Source organism: Lepisma saccharinum, chromosome 8 (genome assembly GCF_977018435.1).
Source record: "Lepisma saccharinum chromosome 8, izLepSacc3.1, whole genome shotgun sequence".
Classification (NCBI taxonomy): Eukaryota; Metazoa; Arthropoda; class Insecta; order Zygentoma; family Lepismatidae; genus Lepisma; species Lepisma saccharinum.
This window is the reverse complement of record NC_139236.1, coordinates 42,989,829-43,013,169: the sequence shown is the minus strand read 5'-3', so window position 1 is coordinate 43,013,169 and position 23,341 is coordinate 42,989,829. Positions and strand designations below refer to the sequence as shown.

At 34.2% G+C, this 23,341-nt stretch overlaps 1 protein-coding gene across 3 annotated transcripts in view; it reads right to left on the bottom strand.

Moving 5' to 3' along the window:
- Positions 1-7,131: 7,131 nt before the first annotated feature.
- LOC145990965 (uncharacterized) overlaps positions 7,132-23,341 on the bottom strand; it is a 361,786-nt gene continuing 345,576 nt past the window's right edge. For all 3 annotated transcript variants that reach the window (XM_083126550.1, XM_083126551.1, XM_083126552.1), the window contains one exon: positions 7,132-21,564. In XM_083126550.1, the coding sequence (XP_082982676.1) occupies positions 21,463-21,564 (102 nt within the window). In that variant the 3' untranslated portion in view covers positions 7,132-21,462. The remainder of the gene's footprint in view (positions 21,565-23,341) is intronic.

The following is a 23,341-nucleotide window of genomic DNA, read 5'->3' as shown; positions in this document are numbered from 1 at the left end:
TCTGAACGTCGTAATTTCCATATTTTTTTTTTTTTCAAAGTTGCGGCAGGAGCATTACATATCCTCATAGAGTAGTCTTTTGTTGTGCTTCCCTCAAAATTTGGTCCATCAAGTTTCTATAGAGCCGACGCTAGAAGCGAAATTCCTCAGATGTCGCAAGAGCGTCAGCGGCTTATCGGAGTAGTGGTAAGCCGCGAGAAGCCTCTCGATACTACGCGAATGCGACAGCTGTCGGCTACCAGTTGTTTAGACGTGTTCACTTCGGTTTGCGTTTATCAGTACTCGTGTTGTTCAGTGCTAGTGCTTTATCGTGTGTTAATTGTTATTCATTCATTAGTTATGCCGCCAAACAAATATAGTCTTGAACAAAGAGTTTTTATGTACGATACTTACGTGAAAACGAACTCTTGCAGAAAAGTAGTCAGGCGATTCGCAAGAAAATTTCCTGGCAATCCTGTTCCGGACAGACATACTGTTTACAACCTCGTTAAAAGATTACGAGAGACAGGATCTCTTGAACCCAAGAAACGTGTTTCCAGACGACGTGTTCTTACGGAAGAAAAGCTAGACGAAATTGGTGAACGACTTGAACATACTCCAAAAAAATCCCTCCGTCGGCTTGCTCAGGAAACAGGCATTTCAAAATCCTCAGCACGAAATGCCACTAAATTACTTAGATTAAAACCCTACAAAATTACAGTGGTTTATGAATTGCAACCGCGCGATCACGCGACTAGAGTTCGATTCTGTAACTGGATGCTGGATAATATTGTTGCTGGCAGAGTAAATCCAGAATTAATCATATTTTCAGACGAAGCTTGGTTCGAATTGAATGGCCGAGTTATTTCACAAAACAATAATTTTACACTTTCGGTTTGCTTTATGCGCCGCGATGCTGTTTCTGTTACGCAATTTGGCGGCACCTGATGCATGACAAGGCCGGTAAGCGGCCGACGCTCTCACGGTGTCTAAGAAAGATTACATGTCAAAAATATAGTGCCAGAAATATTTGTATTTTAGAGGACACCTTTTCCAGCATCCTTACGACAAGGTACGTGCTTATTTAAGTTGTAATTGTAACTATAATTGTGAAAAGTGGAAACATTACAAAACAAGCGGTTCGTGTAACGGGCTATCTGTTACGCAATTTGCCGGCACCTGTTGCATGACTGGGCCGGCAAGCGGCCGACGCTATTGCGGTGTCATGCTGCAATAACCTCCCTGTATTTACTATTTCATTTCTCTCTTTTTCGTTTCTCCTTCTGCTTGTCTTTATAATTTTACAGATTAACCTTGCTATCTCTCTCGTTCTGACTTTTTTGTGTGTGTATCCTTACTTTATGGGTATGCTTCCTTGCTGCTGGCGGGGACTGCACTTCCGGTTTTGAAAAGAATAACATTGAATTGAAAGGTGTAAAGGCAGTGTCTTCTGAAAAAGCGACAATATTTTTATGGATTTCGGTTTCAACATGAGATAGGGAACAAACAATTGTTCACAGGTACATGTATCTATCTATGCATCGTTTCCAGACAGACCCGATACGGAAAGATCAGTGCATTTAGGCAGTCAAGCGAAAAGATTGGAGACAAAAACGAAGGAGTAGGCTCTGCAGTCGGCACTTCATCAAATCAAATGAAAATATTTTACGTGTTTCAAAAATTATAATTGTCTAACGCACATGTGTTGATTAAAATTAAAAGTTCAAACTATTTATAATCATATTATAACGCATTTGCCTTTTGGTTGTTGATAAGCGCTCTCTCCATGGGCGTCGGTAGGTCAGTCAACCCCTACTTCCCCCTCTGGAAATTGGCATCCTTCATTTAAAGTTGCAAAAAAGCAGGAATTTTGTTATTTTTATTGTTAATAACAGAAATAAAGTTCACTTGGTTAGTATTCGAACAAAGTAATCAATGTAAAATATGCATTAGATTGAAAAATGAGTGAAAAATACAGGAACCAGGATATTTTTTTCATATTCTACCATTTAATTCAAAGAATAAATGGTTCCACAGTTTTCAGAATTCGAAACATTATAATTTTGATGAGGTCACACAATATATTTTTTTCTAACTTCTAAAGTCCTTTCTTGAACGACAGTTGCAAAAGTTAATAACGAAATACAATAACTGTGCATTTCAGTATAGTAACTATGAAATGTAAAAGTATTAATGGAAAATAGTTGTGCTGTATATTCTCTCGGCTTGTGGACCGAATAGCATGACAATAATATAAACAAGAACAATAAAAATAAAATTGATTTAATTAGGTATATATTATTAGTGTATAACAATAATTTTAACCATAGTAATTATTATTATTTCTTTTACTGTTGTGAATGAAGTATTTCAATGTTTTTAATTAATGTAAGCTTCATTTCAACCTGGAGAAGTTTTTTTTCAAAAACTGATGGTAGAAGATCAACATTGCCTTGGAAAATATTAGTATTGTCCCTTATATCTGCATCCAAAGGACCCAGGAAATTACCAATCTTTTGCAGGTACCTTTGTTAAAGTTATAAGATAATAATATAAATGACGGGGAAAAATGTTTTGAAGAGTTTAATTTTCTTGCAAAATAAACATGACGGAAGAAATTAATCTTCTAACCTTAAACGCATGAATTATTTCTTATCAATGTTTTTCTTGTCGTTATGCACTAATAAGTGATTTTGAATCATTCTTTGAAAATTTTCATTCTCCCTTTTTGAATTATACCCCGTTGGCCATTACCATATAGTAACACTATGCATCCACACAAATTGATTTATTTTTGAAAACTTGGAAATTTCTGAATTTACCTTAAAATTAATTACTTTCAAAATTTGATTATGTTTTTATAGAATACAAATATTATAGATCCATTGTACATTATTCTCACATTTTCTGAGATAAAGTTGCTCAGGTAACTATTTAATACATAATGATTAGTCTATATTCACATATTGTACATCACTCTTGAATATTCACTTGTCATTGAACCTTTGAATTGAAGTTTTAAGTTCACTTTATGATACCTAATCGGGAATGGACCTAGAGTTTAACCACATATTTGACATAATGTGAATACTACTGGTGGACCACCAGCATACCACACATCTTTCAAAACCTTCATTTGTGTTGTAATGGGCCACCATGCTTCCTTAGGTGCAGCACGAAATGATGCCACATAGTTTTGAGTGATTTCCCTCCAAATCCAAGCTTGGAGAATTTGGAGATGCAGTCTTTCTAAATTTGTTTTCAATGTCAGTGGAATCTTCTTATACTCTTGCCTTGATAGATGCCAAAACAAATAAGGCATATATGGAAGGTTTTTAAAATATGTAAAACATGACAATATCATACAGATGAGTATCAACAAAATAATTTTGCTATTATTATTACATGTGATACAATTGACTATCTTGTGAGAACCCTTCCAAAATATATTTCTAGATAAGTGTCTATGTCCATGCCATGTCCCAGAAATAAACGATATAATGGGTCAAATACTCTGCTGTAACTATTTGAAAATTGTGGTGAAAATTCATTTGAAAACACCCAAGGTGTTGTTTTCAAATGATTTTGTCAACTCGGAGGGAAAGCTTCCTTCCACAGTGACATCACAAGTTTATGAACCCCACCCCTTGCAGAAAAGGGGCTCTTGTGGACAGACCTCTTCAAGCGGGCTAGGGGAAGCTCTTCACAGATCTTGCTCTCTAGGACAGTTGGCTTTGCTACACTTAATGAGTCTGCCCTACCCTTGATTTTCTGTCAGGGTATCCTTTCCCTAGCCTTTGGGGTCCCTCCCCTTCCTGCAAGGCAGCAGGCGCTGAGCTTATTTAATGGCGGCTCTACCTCGCCGCATCACAGGATTTGCTTTGGAGTGTTGCAGTATTAATTGAGACGTAGTAACCACTCTCCATTTTACCACTTTCTCTGCTGCTTGTCTGCAACTGTATGGTGTTCATAGATAACTAGCTCTTAGTTCAATGTTTGTTGCTAAAAAGTCCCAAACTTACATCATCTCCCCGCTTAAGAATTTGCCAATGTTTGTGGAAGAAAACAAGTAATATTGAATTCTGTATACAAGATCACAGATCATCCTTCTTTGCCAACAGTAGTACCAAGTTCATAATTTGTCTGCAATCTATACCTCAGAGTAACATGACATGAGTCCTGGGTTCAAATCCCAGCCTGGGTATGGGTGTTCTTTGTGAGTGTCCATTCATCAATTTCATCCTATCCTTTGTGAGTGTCCATTCATCAATTTCATCCTATCATCACTCATCTTTGCAATTAGCCAAAATAACAAAGCAAAATAAACCAAATCAATCAATCGTTAACAGTTGGGCTGAAAAGTTCGTAGGCTGACTCATAGATGGTGTTACTAGAATTAAATCCATGTGATTTTTACTTAGTACTAACCTTCAAAAGATACGTGTATAAATTTCACAGCTGCCGGATAATTAGTTCGTGAGATATAGCATTGTGAGTGAAGCAGCTTTTGTTATTGTGAAAAAATGGATAAAAAAGAATTTCGTGTGTTAATAAAGCATTGCTTTTTGGCGAAAAAAAATACTGTTGAAGCCAAGGCTTGGCTTGATAAACATTATTCGGACTCTGCACCAGGAAAATCAACCGTTGAGAAGTGGTTTGCTAAATTTAAACGAGGCGAAATGAGCATCGAAGACGATGCACGCAGTGGACGCCCCAAAGAGGCTGTTACCGACGAAAACATCAAAAAAGTCCACAAAATAATTTTAAATGATCGTAAAGTGAAGTTGATCGAGATAGCTGAGACTTTAAAAATATCAAAGGAACGTGTTGGACATATTGTGCATGAATATTTGAACATGCGAAAGCTGTGTGCAAAATGGGTGCCGCGCGTGCTCACAATCGATCAAAAGCAACAACGTTTTGATGATTCGGAGCAATGTTTAGTGATATTCAACCGTAATAAAATTGCTTCCCCATCCACCATATTCTCCAGATCTGGCCCCCAGTGACTTTTTCCTGTTTGCAGACCTTAAAAGAATGCTCGCTGGAAAGAAATTTAGCACTGATGAAGAGGTAATTGCCGAAACTGAGGCCTATTTTGAGGCTAAAGAGAAATCGTACTATAAAAATGGCATCGAAAAATTGTATGACCGCTATAATCGTTGTATCGCCCTCGAAGGCAACTATATTGAATAATAAAATCGATGAAGAGGTAATTGCCGAAACTGAGGCCTATTTTGAGGCTAAAGAGAAATCGTACTATAAAAATGGCATCGAAAAATTGTATGACCGCTATAATCGTTGTATCGCCCTCGAAGGCAACTATATTGAATAATAAAATCGAATTTTGTCAAAAAAATATTTTTTACTATGTTAGCCTACGAACTTTTCAGCCCAACTGTTATGTCTCAAGAGTAGGAACTTGTAACAACAATGTATAAACAATCATCATATTTACACCTGCTGCAAAATGACTTCGGACCTCATAACAAAAGCACAAAAAATACAGAAAATTCATGTCAAAAGCTATTATTAAGCTATTAGATACAGCAAAAAATTCATACATTACTACGGAGTCATGTTGCCTTTACTTTTGAGAACCATTTGGATGTGCTTGGGGCATGGAATCACTAAGACCTCGGAAGTAATTTAAGTCCATGTCAATGCACCACATTTTCTTCAGTTCTGTTTGGAGGGTCTGTAGGTTCTGAATCTTCTTCTTTCCCAGGAATTGCTTCATACGATACCAATAATTATCAATTGGGTTGAGATCAGGGCTATTCCCAGGCTACTCTAAAATCTTTATCTGTTGTTCCTCAAGCCATTTCCTTATCTTCTTAGTTGTGTGACAAGGAGCGTTATCATGCATGAAAAGATCACACTCGTGGATCTGAAGCATATCCACTAAATGGTCCTTAAGAACATTGATATATCGGTCTGCGTTCATCGTCACGTTTTGCGGTAAGAAATAAAAACCTGTCCTACCCTTTTCACCTGAAAATACCCCTACACCATTACAGACTGCGAGTGCATAACGGTTGGAACCGTATACTTTGGGTCGTATCGATCTGAAGATGATGGATGTCGAAACTTAGCAGCTCCCATTCGGAACAGTTGGAATGAGCTAATGATTGGAAAACATGACTTTCTTCCACTGTGCTGGTGTCCAGTGTGCATATTTCTTTGCAAAAGCAAGACAGTCTTTCTTCATGCAGGCGGTGAGTAGTGGCTTCTTAGCAGCAGTACGACATGGCAAATCCAAGTCTTTCTGTAAACGGTGCTGGATCGTGCGAACACTAACGTTTTCCAGCAGACTCGGGTGCATTTCTTTAAGTTCTGACACTGTCAGTCGTTTTTTTTCTTTATTTCTCTCATTAGGAGAGCGTCTGTAGATTTCGTTGTTTTTCTTTGCCTCCCACCACCGAATTTGTGCTTTGGAATGACAGTCGGGAGGCAGTCCTCTGGCAGCTGCCAGCACCTTCATTATGGTTGATTTTGCACGACACTGTTTGTTTACATATCATCTTTATTGGGACGTTTTCACTTCACCATGCAATAATGCTGGCTTTTTCCACACTACTACAGTACTTTCCCGGCATATCACAAATACACTTGTACAGTAGTCAAATATCCAACACAAAGTGCACCACACGAAAACACAGCAATTTATCACACACACTACAACAGAAAGTCACCCTTCCTGTGTCAACTAACGATACAAAATGAAATGAACTCACTTATCAGAAGGTAATACACTGTTGCCAGATACGTTCATGCAGAAACAATTCAATGTTCGAAACAAAACAACACTAGATACAAGGCTACAAAGTGATAGACCGCTTACTATGGCAGATTTCACATGAGGTCCGAAGTCATTTTGCTGCGGGTGTACCTTATTACATTTATTTTACTGTTTACTGTTAAAATTGTAATTAAAATTGATCTTCTTGGAAATACACAAATCACATTCTTGTAGATATTCTCCTGAACCTATTCATTTGTTATTTCAAATACAAAGATACGTGTTATTTCAAATACAAAGATACGTGACTATTATTTTTAGTTGAACATGTTCTTTTCTAGTATAGATGGTTGCAATATTGTAGGTAAAGATACACACATTAAGAAAAATCTCTGTTATGGAATCACGAAATATATTTCAGTGTTTGAGAATACAGGAGGTACACAGGAACATGATTTCATATATGTTATTAATGAGAACACAAACGACATCTGTCTCTACTTTCTTCAACTAGTAACACACTGAAGGTGCTCATAGTGCCTGGTAGCTTTCTTTCACTCTTCGTTTTGCAATCATTAGCTGACGACAAAAGTTCCTAGCACTTCATTTTAAGTACTACAAAAATATCTAATAGAAGCCATACACTAAATTTTAAAGACATTATCAATGCAATATTTGCCAATAATATCCTACTGCCTACATACTTACAACTAATATATCTAATAATTTTTTAAAACTATTTGCTCCGAGGAAAAAAAAAGACAAATGAGAAGCACTTCTACGATAATTACTGGCTATATAGCACATTACACACTAAAAGTAATTCTTAAAAAAATAGTATTAAGTACTAGTCACTCTCATTCTCTACCGGCCCCAAAGAAAAAATAACACTTCAGTTTGTACTAGTTGCACTCCACTAAGGAGACCACGGCACCGCAACATGAGCAAGCCACGCAAAGAAACGTGGAAATCAGCTTTCACTATCCAAGCATACAGAGTGTCTTTTCATTTTGTGCTAAGAAGAAATAAACAGTCAAGCGAAAATTATATGTAGCTACGCAAGTTTTGAGGTAGATCCTCAAAAAAGAGGATATTGCTTTATTATAGAGGGCAGCATTTTTAATACAATAGCAGAAAACTGCTGGTTCATCACCCTCACTCAACTTGAAATAAATATAATTATATTCACTGTATTTGTAGCATTGTTCTTTGAACATATGGCAATGAAACAATTTTTCATGTACGTCCATGTAAATATGGTCACAATATCAGTCTCAAAAAGAGGGAGGGGAATTCAATAAGCACAACATAATTGTGGATTTTATTACGGCAATCAAATGCCTGAAATAAATATGAGATTTATTCTGTACATTTTTTCAGTCTTTATTTTCTTGAATGTAAAAAGAAAGCTTAATTATGTTGTAGAATTAGGGAAAAGGAAAGTTCATTCTTGAAAATAATATATGGTTTCATAAGTGTTCATTAAAATTTCCCTTTAGAAAGAACCACATATATCTAAACAAATTGATGTTTTGCTATAAATGTGTACTTGCAAATGCAATCCAATTCAAGAATTTCAAGAATGTTCCATTTTAAAACTTTATAACATACCAAGGTATTATTTTAGGTTCTAGATATGACACACATTTCCAGGGTTCCTTAAAAAAAGAGTGCCTTATGTATCCAGCATCAGGAAAGCACTAGCTAATACTCAAGAGCTGTTTAGTGGAGTGCCCAACTTCAAATCACTGTAAATAACATAATGAAAGCAAAAATCAACTGAAAAAATCAATCAAAAAGAATTAGAAGCTTAATAGTATGTAAAATTGAAGTAACATATATTTGCCTGTTATAGTTATTTTCTCAATAAATTTCTTAGATGAGTTATCATACTTTGCAAGTAGCCAGCACTTACACTAGTGCCAGGAAAATGAGTGAACTACAGACTTGCCCTTGGCTTAACATTCGACACTGGCAACACTGCCAAAGCTACAAACATTGTGGTGGATCAGTAAAAAAAAAACAAGAAAAAACAAATAACTAGAATTGAATGCACGTATTCACTTTTTGACAAATTTAGAGAAAGTCAAGTTAATTTTATTTTGTTTGTTAATACCATAGAATTGTTGATGAGACAGGGTAAATGTAGTTAATGAATAAGACAAACAAAATGTCTGTATAATAGCTTTCCTCTTCATCTTTAGGAACACTGCATAGCACAGCATGGTGAATGAACAGTAAGATACAATCCAAAATAATAATAATTTGTGGTTAATCAAATAACCACTTTCTTCAATTCTTATGGAAGAGATGTATAATATGTGTCAAGGCACTACAAGAGATGACATTTATATTCCATCACATACAATGATCAGACTTCTCGCATTTTTCTCTTCCCAGAAATATGTTTACCATTATGTTCAGTACAAAGCATCTGTTAATGAAAATAACTTGTTAACCAATGTGTGGGAAAAGACACCTCTATGCTTGTAATTTTGTCGAAAGCATGATTACAATCTTAACAAATCACACACTGTACAGGTGGTTGAAATCAAAATGTTCTTCATTGATAAGCTGTACAAACTTACCTCTATGCTAGAAGCAGGATCAAAATCTTATTTTCTAATTCATTCTTTCTTTCTGCAAGTCATTGCATCATAGGGTATACAGCAATAATTTAAATAATACTCTTGATACTAAAATGATGGACTAACAAATAGCATAGCACAGGTAAAACAAAAATGCTTTGAACATACAGATTACATATTTTTCTTAAAAAAACTTCATTATTGCAGCTACATAAAAAAATTATTATTAATTCTATTAAAATAGTATTGGCATAGGAGAAAATTAATACTTAATTTGAGTACATGTATCCTGCAATGAATCAAATGCGGAATGATGCGACAGAGAAAGAAAAAAATATCAACATGTAGAAAGAATAAAATAGAAGAAAAGTTTGAATTTACTTTCAAGTAGTATACTTCCTGGTCTATATACAAGGTGTTCAGAAGTGTATGAACAACAATGGAGAGTCTTCATAGAAAATACAGTCTTAATAAATTCAATACATTTCTTTTTTTATATATAGATATATATATATATTTATATACTGATGCATAAGACTGTTCTTACACAAACATGAATATCATACATTACTCTACACATGTTTCTTTATGAAATATTGTACTTAAAAAAAGTCTTAGTTCAGTCTTATATTTACTGAAATACATTTAATTATCTTATTTTTCTTCCTTATTAAATGTAATAACCAACTACTTTGAAAAACACATTATGAAAATACAATTCTGGAAATTTAGTTATAATCTTTGGTCTGAATTGCTTCAATTACAGATCGTTACTACATTTATCTGCTATCTCTAAACTACTATAGGTTATTGAACTATTTATACAGGTCACAAAATGTTACAGAAATTTTTTGAAATTGTCAATAGCACATGCATATTTTCTGCACCTCTTGTAGCAAAATATCTGCATTCATTTTACTAACATAAATAAACAGTAATGTTTCCTATTTTCCTATTTCTTCACTCACTATCAAGAAATTGCAACTTGTGATATTTGCATATTACCATTATTTTTACTCTATTGACCAAAAGATCAATATAATAACTAAATTCAGCAATATCACATTCTACAGGTTTAATTATCTCATAAAATCCTTTGTAATTGGATTTTAACAAAATAAATTGATTCATGAAGAAAGGTTATTCTCTTTTCACTGCTTACTTATTTTTCATTGTTACAGGAAGGGAGAAAAGAACAATTTTTGCGACAAAACAAGAACAATAAATAAATAAATTACAGTTAAAAAAATCAATGCTTTTTGAGCAAAAATAATGTGAAAATGTATATGCCTTCAGTACTGATTGAATATTGTTCTTTCAAATTTAACACTAAAGACAAGATGCATGAAAAATCTGAATTGCACATAAAAAAATACATATGAAACAAGAGAAGGAAATTATGTGACTACAACTTTGAGGTCATATGGTTGTAAAAACACTTATTTTAAATTTCATAACCTTTCACACACATGCACATTCACCTACACATATGAATTTACGATTTCACACCTAATAAAAAATATTACACTGGGCTTTACTCGTTCTACCACTCAATCATATTAACATAGTGTGAAAAATAGAAAGAACTCCACATAGAATTGGGTGAATAATATAATTTTGAAAATGTTCTTGAATCCTTCTTCCACACGTAAACACAATTCATACAGTATGAATAATATTTTATATACATTACTTACCTTACTACGCAGTGTAGAAAAAAATAGAGTTTATAATATACAGATGGCAGTCAAGGTACTAGTCCGTACTGCTACACGAAGATTTGTTCCTATGCACAATATTTCAGTACTTGAACTTTGCAGTGTTACACGTAAAAGTACATTATGTACTTTAAGGTAATTTTTTAAAATAGCTTATATACAATTGATGCCATTATCCTCAATATTGAGAAATAAAAAAACATAGTTCAAAATACATATAAATCAGTAAAATCTTATTAACAAGATGTTAATATCAAGGCTTGTAACATGACAAAAATTTGGGCAGTCTTTATAAGATGTATATGAATATTTCTCTTATAATATATAACAAAGAGGCCCAAATTATATTTAGTGGGCATTTAATGAACACATTTCTGTTTGTAGCTTTGTGCACTTGCATGCATTTGAAAGGGATCAAATTAATTCGTAAAACCAACAGGGGTTATGGAGGGAATATTAGCTGTTGCAGGTAACATATGTGTTCTATTGCACATGTGACAGTCTTATTTTCTCAATGACATTTTCTGAAAAGGGACTGATATCTTCAAAGGTTGCACAACTTACAGCAAATGATGAACTGTGTTAGCTGATAAACAAACAAAATATGTTCAAGTATATTAAGTAGTAAAATCAAAATTAACTACAGATCTTCTTGTAATACACTATCATGTGGCAAGATAAACTCAAACTGCAAAGACATTTGCCTTATTTCTTTAATTTAAACAATGTTGTTATAAAATATGTTGCCTTCAACAAATTTTTTTGGAAAACGTTTCATGTTAATTTAATTTAAAATGCTAAAATATTATCTGAAAATCTAGAGTTAAACTTAAAGCCCCACAATAAACCAATAAAATGTTCAATAACTTCAAACATTTACTCCTAAAAATTATCAATAATTTATTTTGACAACACAATAATCGTTATTTCAGTTTTTAACTATTACTCAAATTCACCATCAGAATAATGCACTTAAGAAATGAAATTAAATACCTTGAACATTCATAACAAACCATTATTCTTGAAAATTCAATGGTGAAACAAAGAATCCCAGACAAAGCACACAAGTACAACTTGATAGAAAAATCACACATTGATAAACAACATTTAAATCATTCAAAACGAAATAACATAAACACAAACAACATTACAGTCTTTATTCCACAGGTGAGCTGTCATAGGGGATGTTTTTGAAACTGGTGTTGTACTCCCAAAAGCACCGTATTGTTTGTTTTTCTTATTAGTTGAAAACGAAGAATGTCACAGTGAATCTTCATGCCAATATCATGCTACATTATCATGCACCGTTATCATATTCAGTACAATGATCCATTTACAAATTTGTACATAGTAATAGGATTTTACCTTACTTCTAATAAAGACTTTCACTACAATTGAAAAAACATATAACTAAAAGTCCTACCGGCCAAAGAATAAAACTTCAGGAAACCCAGACCTTTTGTCTCCAGTTGTGGGAGTTTCAAGGGGGAGGAAAACCATGTTGCTACATGCCTGATTTTTGTCCAGTACGTGGCGGCAACCATTAGGCTTCGCCGTGCTTGATCTTGTTGAGGGTGCCACCTGTTTCGAAAATGACTCGAAACGAAAAAATTGGCAATGTAGAATACCACAAGAATTTCCCCTCACCACAGCAACTGGACGAAACCGATTGGTTCAGTGGTCCATGCAACACTCCCTCGCTTTTGACGGAAAAGCCAAACAGAGTTTTGAAGTTTATTCTTTCGCCGAACAGGCTTTAGTATTGTGTGGTTATCTATTTCCTATCTGCCATGAACAGTACTGCTTACAAGGTAAACATAACTAATATATATACATGTACGCAATATTCAGAACCTAACCCGACTGTTCATTGTGTTAGGTGTAGGTAATGGAAAACATATAAGAAACAATGAACAACTCAATACTAACATAGTAGTTTGCAAATTACAGTTGTTCATTTGACGAGAAGATATTCGGTTGAAGGAAGATGGAGGAAAAGTGATTCAAGGGGTTCTGGAAGAAATTTCATTTGCGCAGGTCAATGTCATAAGAAGTTGGTTAGCATACATTTCTGTCCTTTTATTATGTAATCAAATGTACAGTATAGATCGCGATGCTATGGCAAGAGCGAGTAAGAAATGTGTCACCCCCACCTTATATACTGTGAGGCACAGTACATGGACTGACTTCTGTGATTGAAATTTTACAAAAAACAATGTTACAAGTTAGACATCTGCAGAAACAGGTTTACCAGGAACAAAATAGCAGTAAATGCTCCTTTATGGCAAACAATGGATTTGCTTGTTATTCTGTTGCTCAACTTCTGGTGGGGAACTTTATTATGTCAAATTATATATGGAAATCTAACCATAACAGTAGTCAGGTCAATTTTGCATTAATGCAATATGTTAACTGATCTTTTATTCTAGATGAAGCCATTTTTAATACACTGCTGCAGAATTCACTGATGTTACAGCATTTTGAATACATTAAAAGGTATCTTGAATTATATCATCAAATCATTGTGATTTATTTTTAAATTATACTTTATTATACAAATGTAATGATAATGTCAGAGGGAGCACATGAGCCCCAGAAAACAAATGATCTGTTAGCCCAAGCATGCACTTTTGTATGGTATCTGGGGAATACTAAATGTGACTCCTCCTCCAAGAAAATTCCCCCTTCCTGCATCCACACTCATTTCTTTGTCACTACTTACCAATAGCATTTATATTAAACTGTACTCATACATTTGTACTTACAAAGCTTTAAAATAAACTGAATCATTTCTGCGGATACTTTTAATAGATTCTAGAACTGTATTTATTGGAGTTTATTAAGACAGGAAAAGGGTCAAATGCCACTTGAGGCATATTCATAAGAAATACATATGGGGTCTTGAGGTTTTCATATCCTGCTAGTAGCTGCATATGAATGCCATTGTATAAAATTTACATGCTATTCTGAATGTAGAGGATATCACATTTTCATGCTAGAAGCAACTATAACACACCCTTTTTAAAATATAAGTTACATATACAGGCTGTCTCAAAAGTAATAGCGCAAACCGACACAGGTGAAAGTACACGATAATAGAAGCAAATAAGTCTCAGTAAACACTGGTCCGGTAACGAGTCATTTTCGAGATAATCGGAAATGGTTACAAGCCGCCACTGACTTCATTGTTTGTAAACGTCGTCCTAGTTTGTAAAATGCTTTCGAACACCCCTGGTTCATTTTGGAATTGATCACAAACATGTACAATTATCTGTACTGATTGTATCCATCCTGTTTGATTACAACGCTACCTCTCGGAAATGTTCTGTCTTGTAAAGAAAGAGCAAACCTCGGAATGTGCAAGGAGCAAAGCACTCGATGTTTACAAAATGCAATCAGTGACGGCTTCTAACCACACATTCGCAATTATCTCGAAAACGGCTCATTTGCGGACCCATGTTTACTGGGGCTTTTTTGCTTCTATTATCGTGTACTTTCACCTGTGTCAGTTTGCGCTATTACTTATGAGACACCCTGTATAAATGCCATCTATATTTTAATTCTCTGTTGGGGAGGGGACAAAATGTAATATATGCACACAAACAAGTTTTTAAGCCAGGCTGGTGATAATTGGAGGATTACCAATTAAGTTCCCTATTGGCTGGTGTGTTCCTGAGGATTAAAGGTGATGTCTTGATAATTCTTTTTCTAACATGATACAACAAAATCAGCAAGGAAAGTAGAAGCAACTTGCTCCTTTATATGTATACCTATTAGTTTTTGACAAGGAAATTCTAAAAAAAAATACGAAGGGGAAAAAAGAAGCAATGTAGATTTTGAGTGTGCTACCAATGACCCAATCAGCATTGTATTACATGTATGATGTAATTAATATAACTGAGCATAATCAAGACTTCTATGTTTTTGTTAAACATTTACGAATGATGAATACATTCAGATGTGTTCAAGTATTCATTATTAAACAACTATATCAAACTTTCCAGTTAAGTATAGCACATTATGATCAATAAACTTATAATGGGAAATTGTGTAGTGTTGCCAACAATAACACACACATACAGGATGCTTTCATTCTTCACTTCAAAGTGTGGAATGCCATATTTAGTCTTTTCATGCGTGGGCTGCTACAGCATGTGTTTGTTCCCTCTTGAAGATGTTTCTTCACTAACGTCACATGAAAGGAGCTCCTAAGATAGAAGTATGCATGCACTCTGGTCAAGATTATTCCTTAAAGCATTACAAAAAGTCACATATTGCATATATATCTTCCATTTAATGTAACATTGAATGAAATAATGTACTTCAAACTGAATAATTTGAGTTGTAAATTTAAAAGATTTGTTAACACTCTCTTCCTTCCAAATGGCAAATAGTTTAGATTGTATTTAGTAAATTATTATTATTATTTATCATACAATTTTGTCAGCATATACACAGTATCTTGCTACCCTATATGTTAATGGGCAAGTGTAAGCGACTTGTACGCATAAAGATCGAAACCTGCATATGCACAAAGTTCCCAATAAGCAGTTGTATATTGATGCTAACTTCATGACAATAACACAAAAGAGATTACTTCTCCTCAAGCATTACATGAGCTTATTATGTGGATATGAATTCATAAAAGTAGAGATTTTTATCATATTGGCATCGTTTGCATTCCATACATTCACAGAAATTAATTAAACAGTCCTGTTCCTTATTATATTAAAAGATTAAGTATTTGTTATAAACAAAACCAACATAGTGACTTATTATATGCATTACTCATTATAATACCTAGTGAAAAAACACATACGGCACAAAGAAAATTATATTGCACAAAACGGTTACTATTTTCTATGAAAAGACAGGAAAACAACAACACATGTATGATGTATAAAATCATACAGGAAACACAAAGGTAACACACCAGGTCTCCATTTATAATCAGGGTTCTCTCAACAAAAACATAACAAGGAAATAATACAGAGATATTTGGTTACACAGTTGAAACTTTTAACAATGTTTCCAAAGGGAACTACTTCAATGAAGTTCAAAGCAACTGCTGTTAGTTTAAACATACTTTTTCTACAGCAGTACTAATTTATCATGCAATTACAGAAAAGATACATGCAAATAGTACTGAAAAAAGCTTGTCTAAATATGCTTCTCTTACTTTTGATATAGTCTTGCTAGCTTATAAACAGGTATGTATAAAGCTTTAATTAACAAAGAAATGTAATATTCTAAATCCCAGATCTTACATTGGCTGAAAGTGTAAGATAATAGTTTTATTCATAAGCTGGAAGAGACTTTTAAAATTATAAAAAATGACACTTTATTTAAAACAAAGTGTTTGCTTTACTCCATGTGTGTTTTTCATATGTCACACACATACAAACACATTGACTAAACAGTCTGCCACACTCCATAAAGAGATATTTTTGAAGCTCATATCAAAAGCGAAGCTTTAACATTACTTCTCTCTTTTCAAAAACTGAAATACTTCAAATAAGCTTCATGTTGTTGTTCAATCATCATGGTTCTCTTTAGTAACTTGACACAGCACATAACAAGGTATGAAGAAATGATGATTACACAACTTCCTTTGCAATGTTTTAATTAACTGATTCATTGAACCTAAGGTTCAAAGATACTGCCAATATAACATATAGCAAAATTAAAACTAAGCCATGAAGAAATATGAACAAATTGCAAAGAAAGGATCCACATCTTCAGTACCAGAAGAAGACTCATCTGTCTTTACTTCTAGGCGTTCACTTTCTCAGAGACCACATTCAGTTGCATGGCTGTCTGGCAGACAATTACAAGGAGAAAAAAAAAGAAAAAAGAACTTCGTTGTTTATGTGAAAGTCGGCTGTGTGACCAACTTCATTTGGACGATTCTTTATAAAGGCATTAAAAAAAACTGCAATACCCAATCATCTGTGCCACAACATGACTAATTAAATTATTTAACATATTTGAATGTAGTTAGTACCAAGGAATCCACCATGAAATAAATGAACTAAATCATGTAGTTTAACAATTAACAAAATTTTCTTATTCTTTCATAATATGAATTTTGACCGTATTCACTTTTGAAGGATTACACATCCATTATTGCATGTCAATGGACTTCTGTTCTCACACCTTAAGAAATGAAGGAGAATCTGCAGAAAACTTTTAGCTGCTATGCACAACTTAAGAAGAAAATGCACTTTATCGTGCCTTTACTGTACAAGTATTTTATTGTGTGAAACTTTATTAAGATTAGGCTTGGATATCTAATTTCTTGAAACAACAGTACACATGATTTCATTTTCATTTCATCAACATTTGAAAGTCGAAATTGTATTACAAAACAAAAGTATTTTAAATAATTACCAAGCTCTTACAGCTTGGTTAAACAACTGTAGCTTCATTTAGGCAACCAGCTCTCTGGATAAACTATTATTATCTGATTACCTTGAAGGCGGATCATTTTTCATTATCTAAGTAAGAAATTGCAGTCACACAGATATATTGAACGAAAACAAATATGACTTTCCACTGCATCTTCTCAAAGTTCAGCTACTTGTCCCTAGATACCAAACTTGATGATTTTTCTGCTGCATGATGTCTAAGCTGCTGCCATACACTGGTCAATAGCTTCAAATTTTTGGAAATTGTTGAATCATCTTTTAACCCTTAAATGCTGAGCTGATACAAATATGGACCACCAGGTATTTTTGCCAATGCCAGGCTGGTTCATCATCATGTAGTATGTGACTTTTGGAACACACTGTGATTCAGATAATGTTAGAGATACATGTTTTGATTGCTACATGAACCTTGAAGTATGTCATTACTAATTAGTGAACTGTAATTTGGTCATGGCTATATTGGGAGAGGGGGGAGATTCCTAGATAAAATGCATACTTTTTGGTACTTTTTTCATGTATTTTTAGAACATTCATTTCTGTTCTTCAATTGTGATTCCTAGTGTCCCTTCCCTGTTTGCTGACAAAAGTTGAGTCTTTTTACTTTTCAAAAGGATTGGGGGGGGGGGGGGGGGGGATTATGTTTCTGAAATTACTATAGACGGTCAGCAAAAGCAATACGTTTTCATAGGTGCTGAATGTCAGCAGAATGGAGAGATGGAAGCCATTAAAGGAACGGCAGGTAAAGGGGCAAGGGTGCTGAGTGGGCAGTGCTATCAATTTGTGTTTTTTGGGCTGCATCAGTGGCATACTATGAACTCCCCTCCAAGGGAGTAGGATGTACAAAATGGCCAGAATACTCGTTTGTCATCAAGGAACATTGAGATGGAACTGCGTAAACTGGATACAGATTCAGAGGGGCATGACGATGATATGAATGACACGAGACCATAGGGTACAGTACTGACAGACATATGGGGTGGATCTTCTGACCACAACTTTGATAGTTTTGGTTATATAAGGAGCATGTTGCTTTACATTAGGGAACATTTTGTCTCTGAAAGTATCAAGAACAAGTGCATACTTTTTACGAGTGTGTCACACATATCAGGCAACATGTAGGTGCCATTTTGAACTCTCATGTTGCAACAATGTCTAGGTGAGGCGCAGTCAAATTTGAAATTTCATAAAAAAAATGTTTTTTTACTTTCTTCTTCTTGTACTTCATAAAGAAAAATTGGTTTCTTTGATCAAAGGCTTATAGCCTAATCAGTACTGAACAAGACAGGGTATGTTTTGTAACTCTACCATCTACCACCGACATGCTAGACGTTATTGCAAATACCAAGAAAAATAACCGTGGCTTTTAAGGTTCTTTTGCATCATGCTATTCATCTCAAGCCACGTACTTATCTTTCTGAAAAGCAAATATCTGCATTAGTTTATAAGGGTGTTTCATTTTTATGAATTTGAATATTTTTGCTCTTTGGAATTACTCTAAGGGATAACTAATTTGTGTGTGAAAACTGAACTTTTGTCCGATATAAGAAAAGCTCAACATTGCATGAAAGAACCTCACAACAGATTATTTCATCACATATCTGGCTTTCCTCCAAATAATTTTCAGACAACAGAAACATATGAACTGACATAAATATTCTTATCATATTAGAAGTTGTAGAAGAGTGATGTAATAATATTTCCATCAAGCTCTTTTTTTTTAAATACATAGATATCTTTTGTATATAAAGATTTACAGTATGCTGAATGTAGACAAAGGTATAGTTTATCATGGACTAAAAACTGTGTCATGTTTGACTGATCCAGCAAATTGTTTTGGTAGTTCATTGGTAGTAGTGCATAACTATTGCCTTCCAATATGATAGTTTGTACATACTTCAACAAGTCTGTAGTGTCCTGAAAATATCAGTTTGAATAGAATACACAATTATGGGATCTTGGGTTGAGAACCCTTTACATACATTCCTTTGTTCAACTTCAGCTGCCAAAAATAATGAATTCATCAGTATGTTTATCCTTAAGGAATCCGATTTTTTATTTTATTTGTTGTTTTAAGTCCACTTTATGCACAGAAAAGCTAATCGGGACTGGACGTACAGTTTAAAGTGGGATCTGAAGTGCCTCCACCGGGTATCAAACCCGGGACCCCTTGATTACAAGGTAACGATGCCTTAAGGAATCATGTGCATATTTTGCAACTCTTCACAATGAATGACAATGTTGTACCATTGATCATCCATTCAATTTCTTAAATTCATCACATTTAATTCATCAGAATCTGTTCATCAGGGACAATTCCTTTGCACTCATAAAAATATCTCAAAGCAGAGAAGTTCCAATGTAAGAATGGGATAATTCATCAACTACTTTAACATGCTCAATGAATAAAACTGGATATTATCATGCATTTTAGCTACTTATGCATATTCCAGCAGAATAGAAAAAAAAACTACTACTATATAATGGGATTAGTAATATTTCTAGCTGTAAAAAAATGTAAAGAAGAATGATCTGCTCATGCAACATACCAAGCTAGTTGAGGTGTACAAGGGTGAAAATAAGACTAAATAGAGAAAGTATTTTTTCTAATAGTTTTACTGACATCTTTCATATTCATATATAGATATACCTTACTGCATCCTCTGAAAAAAAGTAATGCACAAATAAGGTACCAAACAATACAAATAGTGCTTTTGGGCAACAAATTTCACCACTGGCCAAAACCTGAGAATACTTTGTGTACAGATTAAAAGCATATTTCATCCTGAGTATTGAATACCCCTATATTCAGGTTAATATTTCAAGTAAATTGATCAGTCTTTTGAACTCAGTCTCTGGTCAACAGTTGAGCAAAATAATATTTACATGCCCACAACTGATACAGCATTTGGTAGTGCTGCAAGTTGAAAGTAAAAATATAGATATTTATGCTTATATATATATATGTATATGTACACACATGCACACACAAATTTATACAAATGAAATATGTATACATAGAGCTTATATTTTCAAGGAGATATTTTCTTTGTTCTAAAATTTGGTAACTGGATATAAATTTAGTTGTTAACTATAATTTAGCAGTACATTTTTCTCTTCTTGTTAGGAACAAATTATAAAATTAGTGCCTGATCCTAAACTATGATAAGACATAAATAATTCATTCAGCAAAATTAATGAACTATATAAAAAATCTGATTTATGTTGCATTTGACAAATATTTTAAAACTTGAAATAATTAACTTCATTAAAGAGAAATTTATGTAACAGAGAGAAGTAATAAAAACAAAAACTTGATTGAAATAAGATCATTTTTCTTACCTCCTTGAAAAGATAAACAAAGACATATTTATTCTACTCCCTTGATTTTTTTGTTACTTTTCTTGTTTTATATGTTTGTGAATCACTCTTTCTTAATGCTTTAAACAGTTTACAACAAAGGAAATATTGAGAACAAAATCTCTGTGTTTGGACTAGCTGAACACATGATAATAGAAAAGTTATTGTGTTCTAACTGTTCCATATATATACAAATATATTTCTTCCAGAAATAACTTGAAATAAGGAAAAACTACTTTGTTTTTCTTGTTGAACTATCTTTTTTCCTTCACCCTCCCACACTGTTCATGATGGAGGAAAATCTATTACAACTTGAGGAAATGGCATCGTTGTGTAAAAGTCTTCTCCAACACACACCTTTATGTAAACTGGCAAGAACCATGCATTTATTTTTTTCCCACGCAAAGAAAGTTAAGAAGCACCAGAAAACAAGACTTACTCCTGTTTCCTTCTCATTTCTTTTTTTTCTGTGATGCTTGTGTTTTCAACATGTTCTACTGTGTTGTTTGTGGCAGTGAAAAGCGTAACGGAACTCTGTCTTTTTGCACAAGAACCTACTGTCTCTTTCTTTATCCCCATACCTCCTGACACACTGTTCTGTGATGTCAGCTTCCTTTGAGGACACTCTGGTGCACTGCATCTGCATCAGCTTACACTCCAACATTTCCACATAATTTCAATTTGTCTTTATGCATGTTTTGATGCTCCTGTCTAAGATTCTTCAGCATCTGCGTTTGCTCCTTGTGTTTTGCCTGAAAACAAATAAAACACAATTGTGAATGTGAAACTGCTCAGCCATTCCACAGAAAGTGAGTTCTAGATGTCCCGACAGTAACTGTGCTTTCAAGGTTTCTTTGTTGGTTACCACTTCTAAGTGAAATTGGTAAAAACACATTCCAGACTGATAACTTACTACGTACATGATATGCTTGATTACTTTTTATTATGCTGTATTTATGAAGAGATAATCATGTTTTATGCACTGTTACGGTTGGGACATCTAGGCTCACTTTTTGTGGAATGAACCTGCTCTACACGTATACTTGAGATATAATAATACATTTAATGGTTACTATTATAATGTTATGCACTCTTTATATTCGTGAACAAGAGCAATTTAGAATCTGAGCGGAACAGAAAGTTACAACATAAAATTATAATAGTCCATCTATATCCATGGGTGATTTGTCCCAACACCTATAACAGATACCCTAAAGTGCAGATTGTAGTGACCCCTACAAATTGAAAATTTTTCATTTACAAACATACCTATGATAAAGATTTATATTCAGGCCTATGCTCAGTAGGCCGGCATAGAGCACACAAATTTTTAGCAGCAAAACTGCCCTACCTCAATGTGATCTAAGCTTCCTTTAACTTACTTTATTTTCGTTTCAAAGCAACTGTTATTCTCTGTGGAAATGATTTGGTATGTCTCACACCTGTCGCCCTTGCAAAAAATGAATTATAGCATCCAAGACTTTCTTGCTAGTATGTGTACAATAGGTTTTTGAAAAAATATAACTAAAAAAGCACATGGAGGGAAAGAAAGAAAAAAAATATGGTTCAAGAACAGTCTGTTACGATAAATGCTGTAATGTTGCTCGGATTAGATTAGTTGAAGAGTGACTGTTTTCATTCCCCATAAGAAATACAGAGCATATGTTATCTAGTGTAATAATTGAGTTAAAGATCTACTTACAACTGCAACATCAGGAGAAATTCACAACCTACAACTCACTTTCCTCTTGCATGACTGCATGTTTGTAATTTATGATCAAGTAGAATGTCTATATATGATGTTATAGAGGCATCATTAGTCTAATTATGTATGCTCTTCTTTTTCCGGATTGAGTGCTTAGAACCATGAATGTTAGGCTAAAAAAACGAGCCGTCATTGAATTTCTAATGAAAGAGGATTGGTCACCCAAGGTCATCCATATTTGGCTACTGAAGGCTTATGGAAATGCTGTAGTGGCCATGAGCAACGAGCAGCATTGTGTCAAGTTACAGATGAGAACCGTCAACTTACTGATGCATTGGGAGAGACAGAGCATTATTCTCATTGACTGTTTGGGTGGGCATGAATCCTACACCACTACACTTAAAGAAGCTGCAGGAGGCCATCAGGAAGAAGACACTACACTCTATGCTCATTGTCCTTGGACAGTTCTATGCTCATTGTGTTTGAACAACTTGGAAGGGGTTAAAACAGCTCTAGTCACGGATGTGAAAGCAACATCAAGAATTTTACCAAACTAGATTTCAAATTAGGCTCGATGGTGGTGTAAATGTGCTGAAAGTAATGGTGATCACATTGAGCATAGTTTCATGTACAGGAGACTTTAGGCTACAATCCATGTAAGTTTTGCTTTGATCTATTCAATATTAAAGTTTTGGTAATGTAGGATCCATTACCCTAGTAAATGTGCACCTTGGGCAAAACTGTACATCATCCCCTCATGATTTATTTAATCATCATTCACCTCATCTTGGAAATTAGTTGAAAGAGGCTGAAAAGCAAAGTGA